The sequence below is a fragment of the Camelina sativa genome, chromosome 5, assembly GCF_030686135.1.
Source record: "Camelina sativa cultivar CO46 ecotype springtype chromosome 5, ASM3068613v1".
Lineage (NCBI taxonomy): Eukaryota > Viridiplantae > Streptophyta > Magnoliopsida > Brassicales > Brassicaceae > Camelina > Camelina sativa.
This window is the reverse complement of record NC_141884.1, coordinates 18,704,253-18,718,462: the sequence shown is the minus strand read 5'-3', so window position 1 is coordinate 18,718,462 and position 14,210 is coordinate 18,704,253. Positions and strand designations below refer to the sequence as shown.

The 14,210-nt window shown below is 31.5% G+C and overlaps 1 protein-coding gene across 6 annotated transcripts; it reads right to left on the bottom strand.

Moving 5' to 3' along the window:
* Positions 1-555: 555 nt before the first annotated feature.
* LOC104786930 (uncharacterized) lies at positions 556-5,575 on the bottom strand. Of its 6 annotated transcripts, none has more exons than XM_087450247.1 (9): positions 5,349-5,554; positions 4,786-4,933; positions 3,821-4,684; positions 3,148-3,266; positions 1,891-2,778; positions 1,499-1,808; positions 1,187-1,352; positions 975-1,077; positions 556-876 (listed from the first exon to the last, which is right to left on the bottom strand). In XM_087450247.1, the coding sequence occupies exons 3-9, from the start codon at positions 4,646-4,648 to the stop codon at positions 759-761; spliced, it is 2,532 nt and encodes an 843-aa protein (XP_087306373.1). In that variant the 5' UTR covers positions 4,649-4,684; positions 4,786-4,933; positions 5,349-5,554; the 3' UTR covers positions 556-758. The 6 variants fall into 6 exon arrangements, with proteins under 6 accessions (XP_087306373.1, XP_087306376.1, XP_087306375.1 ...); XM_087450250.1 differs by lacking the exon at positions 5,349-5,554 and adding an exon at positions 5,096-5,278; XM_087450249.1 differs by lacking the exon at positions 5,349-5,554 and adding an exon at positions 5,122-5,267.
* Positions 5,576-14,210: the final 8,635 nt, after the last annotated feature.

Sequence of the window (14,210 nt, the reverse complement as noted above, 5' to 3'; positions counted from 1 at the left end):
CTTCTTCATAAATTTCGTAGATGATGCATTCCAATACTGTGAATATGTTTTCTGAATGTGGTAGTCGGAAGTGTCTTTGTGAATAGATCTGCTGCATTGTCACTTGAGCGGATATGTTAAATATCAACTTCCTTCTTTTGCTCGAGTTCTTGAGTGTAGGAGAAAAATCTTGGAGGTATATGCTTTATTCTGTCGCTCTTGATGTAACCTTCTTTGATTTGAGCGACAGCATTGTCTTCAAATAATGTTGTTGGCTCTTTACATGCCCTTTCTGCCGGAGCAGCCAGCTGTTCTCGGATAAAGACTTGGAGATGCAAGCACCGTCGCCTAGCTCAGAAAGGAACAGCCGCAGATCAACGACAGAAGAACACGACACGTGTACGGTTGTTGGTCCTTGTCTGAGGAGATGTAGTAGCTGGTCGAGTTTGGGGCAGAGGCCTGAATTGGAACGGTCGTTGTGTCTCTGACACGCGAAGTTGATTTGGTTTTCTAGTAGATGTAGTAGCTGAAAAAGAGTAGTAATACTAGTAGTAGTCACAGATACACTGTCGTCAATTTCTATTGAATCTTTTGATATTTCATTGTGTATAAAAATAGTTAAATGTATTCGTCTTCCTTACACCACGGATAAAATAAAAAACCGAGTGAATCAGAGTAATTTCTATGCTAAAACATCACAGCAGGGCTTGGAGCAGTGAAACCCAGAATCGAATAAGCAGAGCTTGGAGCCGAAGATCAGGACTGAGAGTAAAAGGAGTTCAGAGAATAGAGTAGGCACGAACTACCTCAATCACAGGAGCTTGACACATGGGACATTTTCCTCCAGCTTCCACTAGCTTCTTCGCACACTTCTCGCAAGTGTTCATATGTCCACATCTGTTGTTTTCGAACAAAACAATGAAAATGAAAGAGAACGATTAGATATCAACTGGGGAACATGTTTACAACAAACGCTGGTACTGATTCATACATACCTATACAATAAAGAATCGATATTGCTCTCACAGCATACACAGCAGATCCCTTTCCTTACATATTCCCATTTTGACTCGTAGCTCTCAGTCTCCTTAGATGGACCTGTGAATCAATTAAGGTGTTTCCATAAGAAAAAATAGTATTTCAAAGAAAACCTAATTGTAAATCCTCATATGTAAATTCATAAAGTGACTTGAGACTGATAGAAAACCTGATTGGTCAGCAGAGCGGTGCATCGCAGCAGAGACTTCTTGTCTTATGGACCTTTGCAACTCAAGTTGCATTTCCATGCAAGCCTCCAGCATTCTCTGCAAGTTATCCATCCTTTGCTGTATTCTACCCATATCAACCCTCAAATCGTTGATCGAATCCCAATCCTTCAGAGACATTGTTGATTAAAGTTAACAAATAATAGCACCAGCACATAATATGTCAACCAATGAGTTCCTTTAACTTCAAAAAAAAACAGACAATTGCCTTTGTATCCTTCACCCTAAGGATCCACTTTGAGACAATGTCTTACCATTCCAATGCCCTGATGCAAATCATGTGCCGGCCAGTTTGAATTGGATCGATCATGCTCCCACCGTGGCTGAATAGGGATCACTGGGGAGGGTAGAGACAAAGGAGGAGACTCAACAGCATCAAGTTCTTGACCACCACTCTGAGCATCATCCTGCTGTTCTATATCTTCACCTACTATTGTATTGTCAGAATAAGTCTCGTGTTCTTCCCACTCCACAGGATTTCGGCTTCTTCTATCCATGTAGGATTGTATCAACTGGTCAAGATTTTCCCTAAACCCGCTTTGCAGAAGATTTGAGACACGTCTCCTGTAGCCAACAGCGAGCATCAGATATATAAAATGAGGTTGAAAAGTGTGGCCATTATGGCAAAAATTTACTAAAGTATTACCTGCTAGAGAGTTCTCTGAGTTCCATGTTCTCGTTATCATCCGGAGGAAAGAATGTGTCAGCCCTTCCAACTGAAACTGTGTCCTGATCAGAATGTTCTTCCGACCAGTCTTGTATTGTGCTTTGGAGATCAGCATCATCAGGCTGCATCTCTGTGAGTTCTGTGCGGGCGTGGGCTTCTCTGTCCTCGTCCACGGATGATATCTGGGATAACTGATTTGGAAAACTCTCAGGAACATCTGTATCTGCCTCCTCCTCAGCGTCATCTCTCCATGCACTGGTTTCACCATTGATAAGTTGCCAATCGGATTCTTCGTTTCCCATAATCTCCTCCTCGGTTTGTTCCTCTAGAGGGACAGTTAGATTAATGCTTTCAACCAGATTTTCCTGGAAATTTGTTGTCCTGTTTATCAGTCTCATGGTGGCAATTTCTTCGGAACTTTGCAGAGACTGTTCATAAGGTATATCCATAGTTTCTCGAAATTGACAGCCATGTCTGATCTCGTCTCCATGAATTGAAGAGGATGAACACCCAGTAGCATCCTCCCTTTGATGGCTATTGAGGTCCACTTCAGCATCATTTCTTCTTAGAGAAAAATCATCAATTTCTGACCGTTGCCAATCTTCTACACGTGCCGTCCTTTCTTCCAAACTTGTGCTCCGGTTATTACAGCGTCTGGAATTAGTTATCTCATCCACTGAACATTGGTTTTCAGCCTCTCTGCCATTTTGATCTGAGCCACCGCCTGCATCATTGATGCTATCTAGACAATTTAGATCGTTTTGTTCACCTCTATTATCATCATTTTCAGCATTTGATGAGGTCTCCGAGTGACTGCTGCTCGCTTGACCAGAGACAGATCGGTCAAGTCTGGATATAAATTCCTCCCTGGGATAGAAAAATACACAGTAAGTAATTACGTTCTTAATCGCTCTAAAGCAACAGAAGTCTCGATTTCAGTGTCAAGTTGCACTTATAAGATGAAACAAAAAGTATACAGATAAAGACTCATACAAAATGGGACTGGCTTTAACTTCAGGATGGACAAGGCCAACAAAGAACGGAAGAACTCCAAAATTTACTAGATCCATTAATCCATAAAAATCATAAAGGTTTGAAAGCATAAGATCTGCATTTGATATTGACCCACAGATATATAGTAGACCTACTAAAGAGAAAAAGAAAAAGAAAGAAAGGAAAGCTTCCAAAAATACACAAAAATATGAACAAATATATTAATACAGATGAATTAGCTACCTCAGCTCAGATACAGTGTGCCTTTCTCTTAGAAAGCCCAACTCAGTAGCTGCAGATGATGTTGGTTTCTCTTTATCATCGTTGTCACCATTTCGTAAGAATCTCCCCCTTAGCAATGCCTGAAAAAGCAATTAAAGATCATGATTTCAAGCTATGTCTACAAAAACCCAAGAGATACAGTTAGATACATAGATTCAACTCTCAACACCAGACTTCAAACAACCAATGTGCCAGTTAAGCTGACTTGTAATGTGATAAACAAGAAGATAACATAAAAATATAAAGAAGTAACTATGATGCTCAGCATATCCATCAACTCCTATGACTCAAACGTCAAGTTAGAATCATATTAATCATTTTCGTCATTTTATACTTCCTCTTAATCATATTAGACAAACAAAGTGACTACACAGCTTTCAGTCATCGTTTGTCTGAGAAAAAGGTTCAAAGTTGCATCTAGAGCTAGTGCTAACTATAGAGTTTACATTTATTCCAGATACACGAATGTAAAATCTTAGGATAGGCTGGGGCCTGTATGTAATTAAAAGAAATTGGTAATTGAGTTGACTGTATGTGTATCTGACATAGTGATTTTGGACAACATGTACATATTTAATGTCTGAGAGACAGTAACAATAAGGCAGGAAACAATAAAGAAGTTTAATGAACAAACCTGAATGCGGTTGCGGTGAGCAAAGTTTGATACAGCATGATGCTGCGTCAAACCCTGTAGCTCTGTTTGCCTTTCCCTCTCAGCCATTTTTAACATATCCACCCACACTTGCCTACCACATAACTTGCGTATACCTCTTCTAGCATTTTCATTTTGGATGCAGTTCGCATTAACAACCCTTCCATCAAGTACTCTTTCAATCTGGTTAACAACTTCAATAGGTTGTTCGTCCCTAAGATCACCAAGAACAGGTCTCTGCTGGCTATTCATCTGAACCATCTCCCTTATGATCCTCACCCTTTCCTGTTCAGTTTCACCAAGCCATTCTGCTCTTGTGCTGTTGGTAGTGTGGGAATCAGAGGAAGTATGTTGACCTGTCCCAGAGCTCATCCACTCACGGAAAATTTGTCTAACTCTTTCCCTTTCAACCATCCCGAGATCAGAAAAGTGCTCGCTCTGAAAAGGACCAAGATCCTCACTCGAGTTATGAGACTCAACATGACTCGGGGTAGGGGACCATCCACCAAGTTCACTCTCAGCCAGATTTACACTATCTCTAACAATATCATGTGCACTAATATTACTGTCACAAACATTTCCCCTCGAAGCATTAGACGAAGGAGAAGAAGCAGTCCTCCTGTCACCATCTCTCTCACGAGCATGACCCATCACGTGATCATCCTCAAGTTCTCTCCACATCTGTAGAAGTGAGGATGCCCGGACGCTTGGCCTTCCTTCATTTTCCCTCTGTCTAGAACCCCGAACCTCAGAGTCCCGTGGGAAAGATGAATCAATCGCCAAAATGTTTTGCAGGCCAGCAATAGCCATTATAGATCAATCAATCGCTAACAAACCCCTTTTTAACTGTATTAGCAAACAAAAAAAAAGCCTAATTATCTACAAAATAGACACAAAGGGTTGCTTCTCCAGGTTTTTGACCAAGTGCTCATCAGTATTTTCAATACCTCAGATATTTCATCTGATTACGACCCTTAAAGCCGCGTTGCACTGGAACCATATGCATATCGTCCAAGAACATTATCCACCAAAAATTATAAGATTCTCTCTCTCGCTTTGCCTCCTTGAGGTTAAATCTCACTTCCAAGCAAACACCTGGAAATACCAAAACATGAATCAAATTAATGATCTCGATTTCAACAGGTCACCGACTCGATTGCGCAAAAAAAAAAAAAAAAATCAAATTATCGATCACATCCCACACATGTAATGCAATAAACGCCCAAATAATGAAAATTAAAATCCCCTAAATCTCACATTCTCATCCTCAAATTGAGACAAACCTCGAAATCGGATCCCAAAGATCCACAAAAAATTCCGATCGAAATAAAAAAAAAAAAAAAACCCAAAAAGAAGAGCCAAAATCAGAACTCCACAGAGAGAGACGGGATGATGAAATTGTGATGAAAGCCAAAAGATTAAAAAAAACAGAGAAATCCCTAAAAATCCGCAATTAATCAAAATCAAAAACCTAACACAATGATAGAGACGGGGGATGAAATAGACGTACCAGTGAAAACAATAAATCTTCGGATTTTAGGAGTGAAGAAACGGTCACCTCCGAGAAAGAGAATTTAACCAGAAGACGAAGAAGACGAGAGAGAAGAGAGAAGAAGAGAAGAGAGAGAGAGATGTGAGAGGAGGAGGAGTACATGTGGACCTCTCTCTCTCTGCTTCTTGTGGGAAGAAAAATCAAAAAATGGATCTTACCGTAACACGAACGTCAATTGGACTACCGGCTAATATCTGCTTGACACGTAGCATACTTCCCTGCTTCCCAAAGTTGGTTTTTTCTTTTTGGATTCACCTTCCTCTCTCTATATTATTATTAATTTTTTTAAAAAAAAGATATTAAAGAAAGAAATAAATATATAAACAAAAAAAAAAACAATTTTGTACCTAAGAAACAAAACATGTAAAATAAGGTTGGGTTATAAAACCATTTTTTGAAACTCTTTGAATACATAATTTTATTCTTATTCATTTCCTTTTATTCAATTAGGATTTTGCATACATATCATTTTTTTTTTGAATATTTAGATTCAAATCTAGATTATAAGATTTTATATGTGTTTTTGAATCAATGAGTTCTAGATTATTGTTTATCGGATTTTGGTAAATTAATCCAAACATTGTAATCTTTTGCATATTAGATTCCAAATTCGTAAAATTTCATCTTTGAACATAAAAAGTTGGAAAAAAAAATGAAACAAACAAAAATATAACGGGTCATGAAATTAGATATTTGATATTCTTTGGAGTAGATCATATCATATTAGGTTCCAAACTGTCTCAAAGTTGAAATGTTTTTCCTAACTATGGTTAAAATAGAACAAAAATAGTCACAAATGATATGTATTTTTTATTATTATTCATTTATTATTTTGTATATGTAACTTGTCTCAAGTTAAATATCATTTTTGAAGCATTATTTTTGGAATTTTGGAGCTTTACCCCCTAAACTATGGTCTTTAGTTTTAATGAAAATTATGGTTTCTACAAAAGAAACAGAAAAATAATCATTGTATATTGTTTCCATTTTTCAACCACTTGTTCACCAGTATTATATTGGATGGTTAATATTTGCCTCCTATACATATTACTTACCTTACTGTTGTCGGTAATATTAAAAACAAATTATAAGAGTTGTGTAGTTGGATATCTTGAATTTTTTTTTTAAAGCAACATCTAAGTTTGTGATGTGAAGTTTGGGGATTTTGTAGGATTAGATTTTCTTGTCTTAGTTAATAATAAATGAATATCATAATTGCAGTAAAAAGTGGGTCTAGTATAACCTTACTTCTAATCATTAAAAATGGTTTGTGTTTGTGTTCCTTTAATGGTATTAAGGGCTTGACTGGTTAAGTTTGCATGTGTTTGTGGTTGTTAGAGTTTAAAACCAATAAGGTATATTGTTCATTACTGTGATATGTTCAGAATTGCTAAATTTTAAATGTTCACTTTCGCAACATTTGTAATTGCCAACGCTTACGGGCGATAGCGGGTGACTAAACTAAAAAAAGAAAATTTTATAAACAACAAACTATATTATCAATTCTGGTGATTAAAACCTCACCAAAAAAAAAAAAAAATTTCTGGTGATTAAAAAATATCCAATTTAACCGACTCAACTTTGGTTTAAAAAATATCCAATTTAACCAAAAAAAATTCTGGTGATTAAAAAATATCCAATCCAACCACTGAAATTCTTTTACAAAATTAAATATTGTTATGTTTTTTCTTTTTCAACCATTGAGCTACAATAGGCCGGCCCATTAGCCTAATCCCTATATTCGTAGAAAGCAAGACTCGATCCCGGGTGTGATGGTGTCTTGTGCATTAAGGACTTACCTTTAGCCACTGCACTAAGATCACTTCACACATATTGTTATGTTTTTATATTGTCACAAATCTATCACAAAGTTTGCAATTAATAATATACTAGGTGCTTCCCCATGCAACGCGTGGGTTGTGGTGTAGTTGGCACTTTCTTGGTTTTTTTGGTCTTTTTCGTTTTCTTTTTTGTATTATTTCGTTTTAATTAGGCATATACGGGCTTTGTCGTCACTTTTATTTATACACTATATGTTTATACTATTTCGTTCAAATGTGTATAATTGTGGCGTTTATTTTTTATGAATTATGAAGATGTTGTTTCTTGCTTTTGAGGATCCAATCTTATCATTGACTGATATTGTTTCCAATACATTTATTGTATTATAGATTTTCTAATTAACTGCTTATGTAAACCCTTCATACGTTGATATTGCAATAATAAGTTATTTTTTAAAAATATCTTCCGTGTAAGTGATTATGTTTGTATCCCCATGTTTTGGTCTAATATCAATAAGATCGTTTATGTTTTTCTTTACTTGGCTTTGAAACCAATATTGAGTTAAGAAAATAATGGGTCAAATAATGGTGTTAATAAGTAATATAAATTCTTATGTATATATATTGTATATATGTGACTATAAATTTAGCTAACTAAAAAATTATGTAATATTTAAATACAATCTTGAACATATATATATATATATATTTTATTTGTGGGAGGAATGTATGAAATTATTGGATAGAAGTTATTTTTGAGTTAAATGACCTTTAATGTCTTTAAAGTGAGTTAAATATTAATAAATTTTTATATGTGTCTTGACTTTTTTAAAAAGGAATACCAAGTGTTTCTTTCCAAATTTGAAGTGATATAGTATTTTAGTTTTCTTATATGATTTTATGAACTTCAATGTAAATTTTTTTCAAAGTAATAAGTACACTCACTGATTGAATTATAAAATTTGGAGAAATGTTTATTTCGTTTAATCATCCGCTCTTTTAAATAAATAAGTATGTTGTTATTCCTACAAATAGGACAACATATATTATAGTTTAACCATGGAGTTAAGCAATGGAAATGGAACTTGTGATTGCAAGACAAAATGCTTATATGTTACACATTGATCGTTTAAAAATGAATAGGAACATCTAATTCTCAAATAAAGTTGATTGTTTTGTTAAAACCAACATATGTGAATTTAAATTTAACTATGCAAATTTAAAAAATAAATATGAATAGATTAGAAAGGCAAGAAATATAAAAGAAATATTTTTTTATATAAATAAAATAAAAATTGAAAACAATGTTAAATATATATAATACTTTCTACATTAAAATATAGAATCAAACTCTTACAAGTTACAACACATATGATATATAACAACATTTGATATTGGTAGGAGAGGAGGAGAGAATGTTTACTATAAGATGGTAATCCAAATTAGATAATGGAGATGAATCTTTAAAAAGTAGAACAATGTAATATCTATATATATATAATACTTTCTAAATTAAAATATAGAATCAAACTCTTACAACACATATGAGATATAACAACATTTGATATTGGTGGGAGAGGAAGAGAGAATGATTACTTATAAGATAATAATCCAAATTAGATAAAGGAGATAAATCTTTTAGAATAAGAACAATGTAAAATATATATCATGTAGTCTCTATATTAAAATTTAGCATTAACAATTTACAATGATATTTCATTTTTTTTTACAACCCATACAACAAAAATCAGAAATCAAAAATAACAAAAAAAACGAAAAATGATTTAGTAAAATAAGATAGTAAAATAATGAGAGAATGAGAGAATGTGAAAATGAGATAGTAAAATAATGTCAATATGAGAGAATGATAGATTGAGAGAATGCTTATTTATATGATAAGAAATGATGGAAGTTACATCTAGAACTATGGAGTTACAATAGTAATTTATTGTGTTTGAATAAAATTGAATGGTAGAATATGATTAATGCATAATTTATTTTATTTTCAGTTATAATTTTATTTTAATGTGTGAGTTAAATTTATTGTGTTTATTAGATCTTAAATATTGTTTAAAGCAATTAGAAAGCAAATAAAAAAAAAATTAGAAAACATTAAATGAAAATCAACCAATAAGGAGAGACCAAAACTTTACTTTTATATATATATGATATATTGCTTTAAACTTTGAAATGAGAAATATATTATAAACAATAATTTTACATGAGAAATATATTAATTTAGCCAACCAAAATATGAATATAAGTTCAGCCAACCAAAATAAATAAAAAATATTAAAATTTAACCAAAAATAATTTCTCTTGAAAGATAATAAGTTAGTAGGAGGAATGAATTAATGTACAATTATTGGTAGAAGTTACATTTGAGTTAAATGGAGTTACATGTCTTTAATTATAAATAAATATTTTAATTTTTTATAACCTAAAATAAAAGAAATACCAAGTGGCTGAATCAAAATTCACATGATTTGGTTGTTTGTTGATATAAACTCAACACTGAATATAGTGGCTGAATATAACAATAAACATATATCCAACCTAAAATGCTCTGTTCTCTCTCCTTCGAGACTTGTCCTTTATGGCGTCTCTTGGGTCTATTAACTGCTCTTATTTTCTCTGGTGAAGCAATTGTCCAGCGACATATTCCCAACGGAGTAATCTGCAGGCTTCCCCATGATAAGATTGAGAATCACCTTCAGCGAATTGATTCCATTTGCTTCCCTTTTACCAATCGAAAACTTTTTTCCCCCAAACTTTCAGATATCAAAATCTGTCAAAATATTTCAGAAATTTGGGGAACTATTTCTATTTCGACTTGGAAGAAGAAGAAGCAAATATGGATAATTTTTTCTCTCGTCCATTGTCCCTCTCAACAGAGGTGTTATCTTCCGTTCGGTGGTGATTCGTTTAGTCGTCTAACCACTGGCGGTGTTCTTCCGGTTGCATCGGCCGGCGTTGTCTTTCCCATGGATTCATATTCCATTGGTTGTTGTTTCATACTTCTGCAATTTTATGGGCAAATCCTAACGGCTTTGCTTTGGAAGAAACCACCGTGGAAACCACCATGGAGAATAGTACGAGATGTTGGTTTTGGAATCGTATTTGCCTCCATTATCAGTGCATACAAGGTTAGTAATTTACCATATATACGGTGTTCCAAAATAGAACCAGTGCAACAATTATATGGATGTTGGGGAGACACACTGATATTGGAGACTAGGAGGAAGGGATATTTATATGAAAAGCAGGTCAGAAAATGTTTATCACTATATCCACAATCATGGATATTATCTACAATCAAGAAAGATGTCATTTCTTGGTGCAAGAGATGGCAATATGTATATGGTTTACGATGTAACAGATGGATCGCAACTAATGATTTTCGAAGAAATTATTGGAGTTTCATCAAAAAGATGATAGCCAAAAGAAGATCAAAGACGAAGACGAAGAAGGAAAATAACAGATTTATTACTCTGTTAGCGTATAAGTCTTACCTAGTAAAGGAAGCAGCGTGTAATTTCACTTTTTCGATTATTTCGTTTTACCTAACTATTGATTGTATGTGTATGTTCATGAATAACTATGTATTTTCTGATTCAAGATAATAAAGTCAGATGTTAAAAAATAAACTCAACACTTACACATAATATTTCAAAATAAATAATATTACTTTTTAAGTGACAAACTAAATTAGTTTTCTTATAAAATTATATGAATTCTTCAATCTTAATAATTTTTAAAATCCCAAGGATAACTTATATTTTTTTGGTTTTCACTCATCAATTTAATTTATAGTGCTAGATTTCATACTAATGGTTTCATCTTTAGAGAATTTAGTGAAATGATATTTTTAAAATTATATTTTATTTTTATATTTAAGGTCCAGTTGAATATGTTTTGTTTTTTGAATCATTTTTTATTTTGATTAAACACAAAAAACCAATTGTTTAATTATGTTCTTTTTGTTTTCAAAAACCTCAAATCATTAAAAAATATATATATTATATTGATCTCTGTAGATTTATCAATTAGATCACAAAACAAAATAGTCTTTATAAATTGATAAATGGATAATTATATTGATCTTTAAATATTATATTGATTTTTATAAATTATTAAAAATGATACATGAATATGTGAGATAACCAGAGACATAATAGATAATTACATATGGATCATTTCAACTTTATGATCTTATTGTGTGGTGAATATTGTAAGGAAGTATGAAAATAATGATTTATAAGATGTTAATATAAAATAGAAAATGGAGATAAACATTTTAAAAGATTAAAATAAATATATAAGATATACATATCATACAAACTCTGAAACTAAGCTTTTACAATGATATTTGATTTGATTTTTTATAACCCATACAACAATAATAACAAAACAAAACAAAACAAAACAAAAAAGAGATTTGAGAGTAGTGGAAGAAGATGAGAGAATGAAAAAGTGATAGACTAAGAGAATAAGATAATGAGTATCTATAGGAAGAGAAATGATGAAAAAATACATTTAGAAAAATGAGAGTTACAATTCTAATTTATTGTTTTGTTTTAATACAATTGATTAATACAACTTAGTGGAGAAATAAAGTTAATGCATAATTTATAAGGAGAAGCTATAAAGATTTCAGTTTTATATTATTTGAGTTAAATGTGAAATTAATTGTTTTTAAATTTGTGTATTAATATAATTTTTTTCTTCGTTAAAATTGCATTGCCAAGTGAACCAATAAGGAAAGACTGGAACTTTACTTTTATATATATGATTGCCTATATATATAAATATATAATGGAATATTTATTAATTAGGTTGAGGAAAAAAAAAGAGAAAACATCACGAGAGAAAAAAAACTCAAACTTTTGACTTCGATTAAACAAATGAATGCATGTAAATAATCAATAAAGACCGAGGATTTTAGAGATTGACACCAAAAGCTATATCTTGAGTATAGTCTAAGATAAATGTTTAGTTTTCAGAAATCCGAACTTCTCATACCTTATAAAAGTTGGTAACTTTCTACTGAACGTTTGGGAGATATCGAAACGTGGATGAAACTAATGACATGCATCTGCAAGTTCAACAAAAACGCCAATTATTCTTTTCTTAAAAAAAACGAAAGAAAGCAATGCATGCATCTCGCTCTGAAAAAATCGAAAGTTCTATATATATTCAAATGAGTTTATATAAATTATCTAATAAAAGAAAAGAAAAAGAACAAAGTGAGAATATGGGATATGGTGGCGTGACCATATAGAATGAAAGATTCAGAACAATGATTACAATGGAAAAGGAAAGACCACTAACCATACATAAACTAATAGCATATCATTTTTTATAACAAATTTATTTTTTATGAAAAGAAAGTTAACTTAAAACTAATAAAGCTTGGTTCCAATTCCCCGGAAAGTTTACGAAAAATCTATTAATTAGTTTGAATGACTTTTTGATCTGCCGCCGAAATTTGTTAGTGGCTTCAATCATAGTCTGATAGTCTAATTAAGGGGATTAATTACTTATATTTCCATGAACCACATTGGTTCAATAGAGAGACTCAATCATATTATTCTTTATATAAAGGTTGTTGCTTCATAGCCCGACCATTTGCTAATATGGCCAATGTTAATAGAACCTTAGATATCATTAGGCACATTGGCTAAATCATGGGCCCATGCCTTAGAAATTTGTTTAAAGAGCTTCTTTTCATTCAAAATAAGACTCCAAAATACCTTTTTCAAAAGCATTTTATTGAAATCTATTAGTAGATACTATATAGCATTTATAGAGGTATTGGAATGAAATAATATTGTGTATGTTAACTCTATTAAGAATTTTCTTAAGAGAAAATAGATCTTGACTGAATTCATAACACTTCATTTTCATAAAATTTAATTCTCCAAGTAATATGGGAAAAGGTCCCGTAAGATTAGTATCTAAACTATGGAATGAAACTTGCTATAAAGCTAAAACATATCGTTGAGTTTATCACCTTATCGCCGTCCATGTTCATAATTTTTTGTTTCAACGTTAGATGATAGATTCATAATCATGAAGCTTTTTATTTTATATGAAAGCCTTTTTAAAGTCATTTTTAAGATGAGTGTTAATCATCGCAGCACCACTCAACCACATATATTGGAGGGCCCTTAATGGAGGTAAATGAATTACCTAAATTCATTAACTTACAAATATACATGCATTTAATGTTAAAAGTTAAAAATTAATAATTAGTTCCAACTAATTTGGAGGAAGGATAATTCGCTTATTTAAATACAACTAGGATATATCCCGTGCTTAAAGCACGGATCAACATTTTTAAAAAAATTTATAATATAATAATAAAAATTATTGTTTATTTTTTTTAAAAAATTATTTTGTTTGAGATAATATTTATTTTTAATTGTTATATAAATCTATTAGTCTATTTGAATACTAATTATTTTAGAATATTATAGTATTTTATTTTTGACGTATTATTACAGTTTTATATTGTTTATTTGTTTTATTTGCATCATATTTTTTGAAATATAAAATAGTAATTTTAATATTATAATTGTGAGTAAATAAAAATTATTAATTTATTATCTATATAAATTTAGTTTTACCAACCCGTCAATGTGAAAATTAAAACACGCATTTTCATACATTGAGTAATATATCTTTGTTTTAAAAATTTCACATCACAACATATGCAGAAAAATATGCATTTTATTAATTATAAGTATTATATGAAAGTTCTAAACAATTTGTAAATAAAATAAAAAAAGGATGATATGAGAATCATAATTTGAAATCTTAACAAAATCTTCGAATTTAGTTATTAAAAATAATTGTATTGTATACTTGGATATAAAATCATAGTTTTTAAAATTCTAATTGGTTTATATATTTTTTTTTTTAAATAGTAATTTCGTCTATAATTTATTAGAGAGAGAAAATATTTTTTTAGATTTTTTTTAGATTTTTTAAATATTTGATATGTGAGTGTTTTTTATTTTTAATTTAATTATATTTA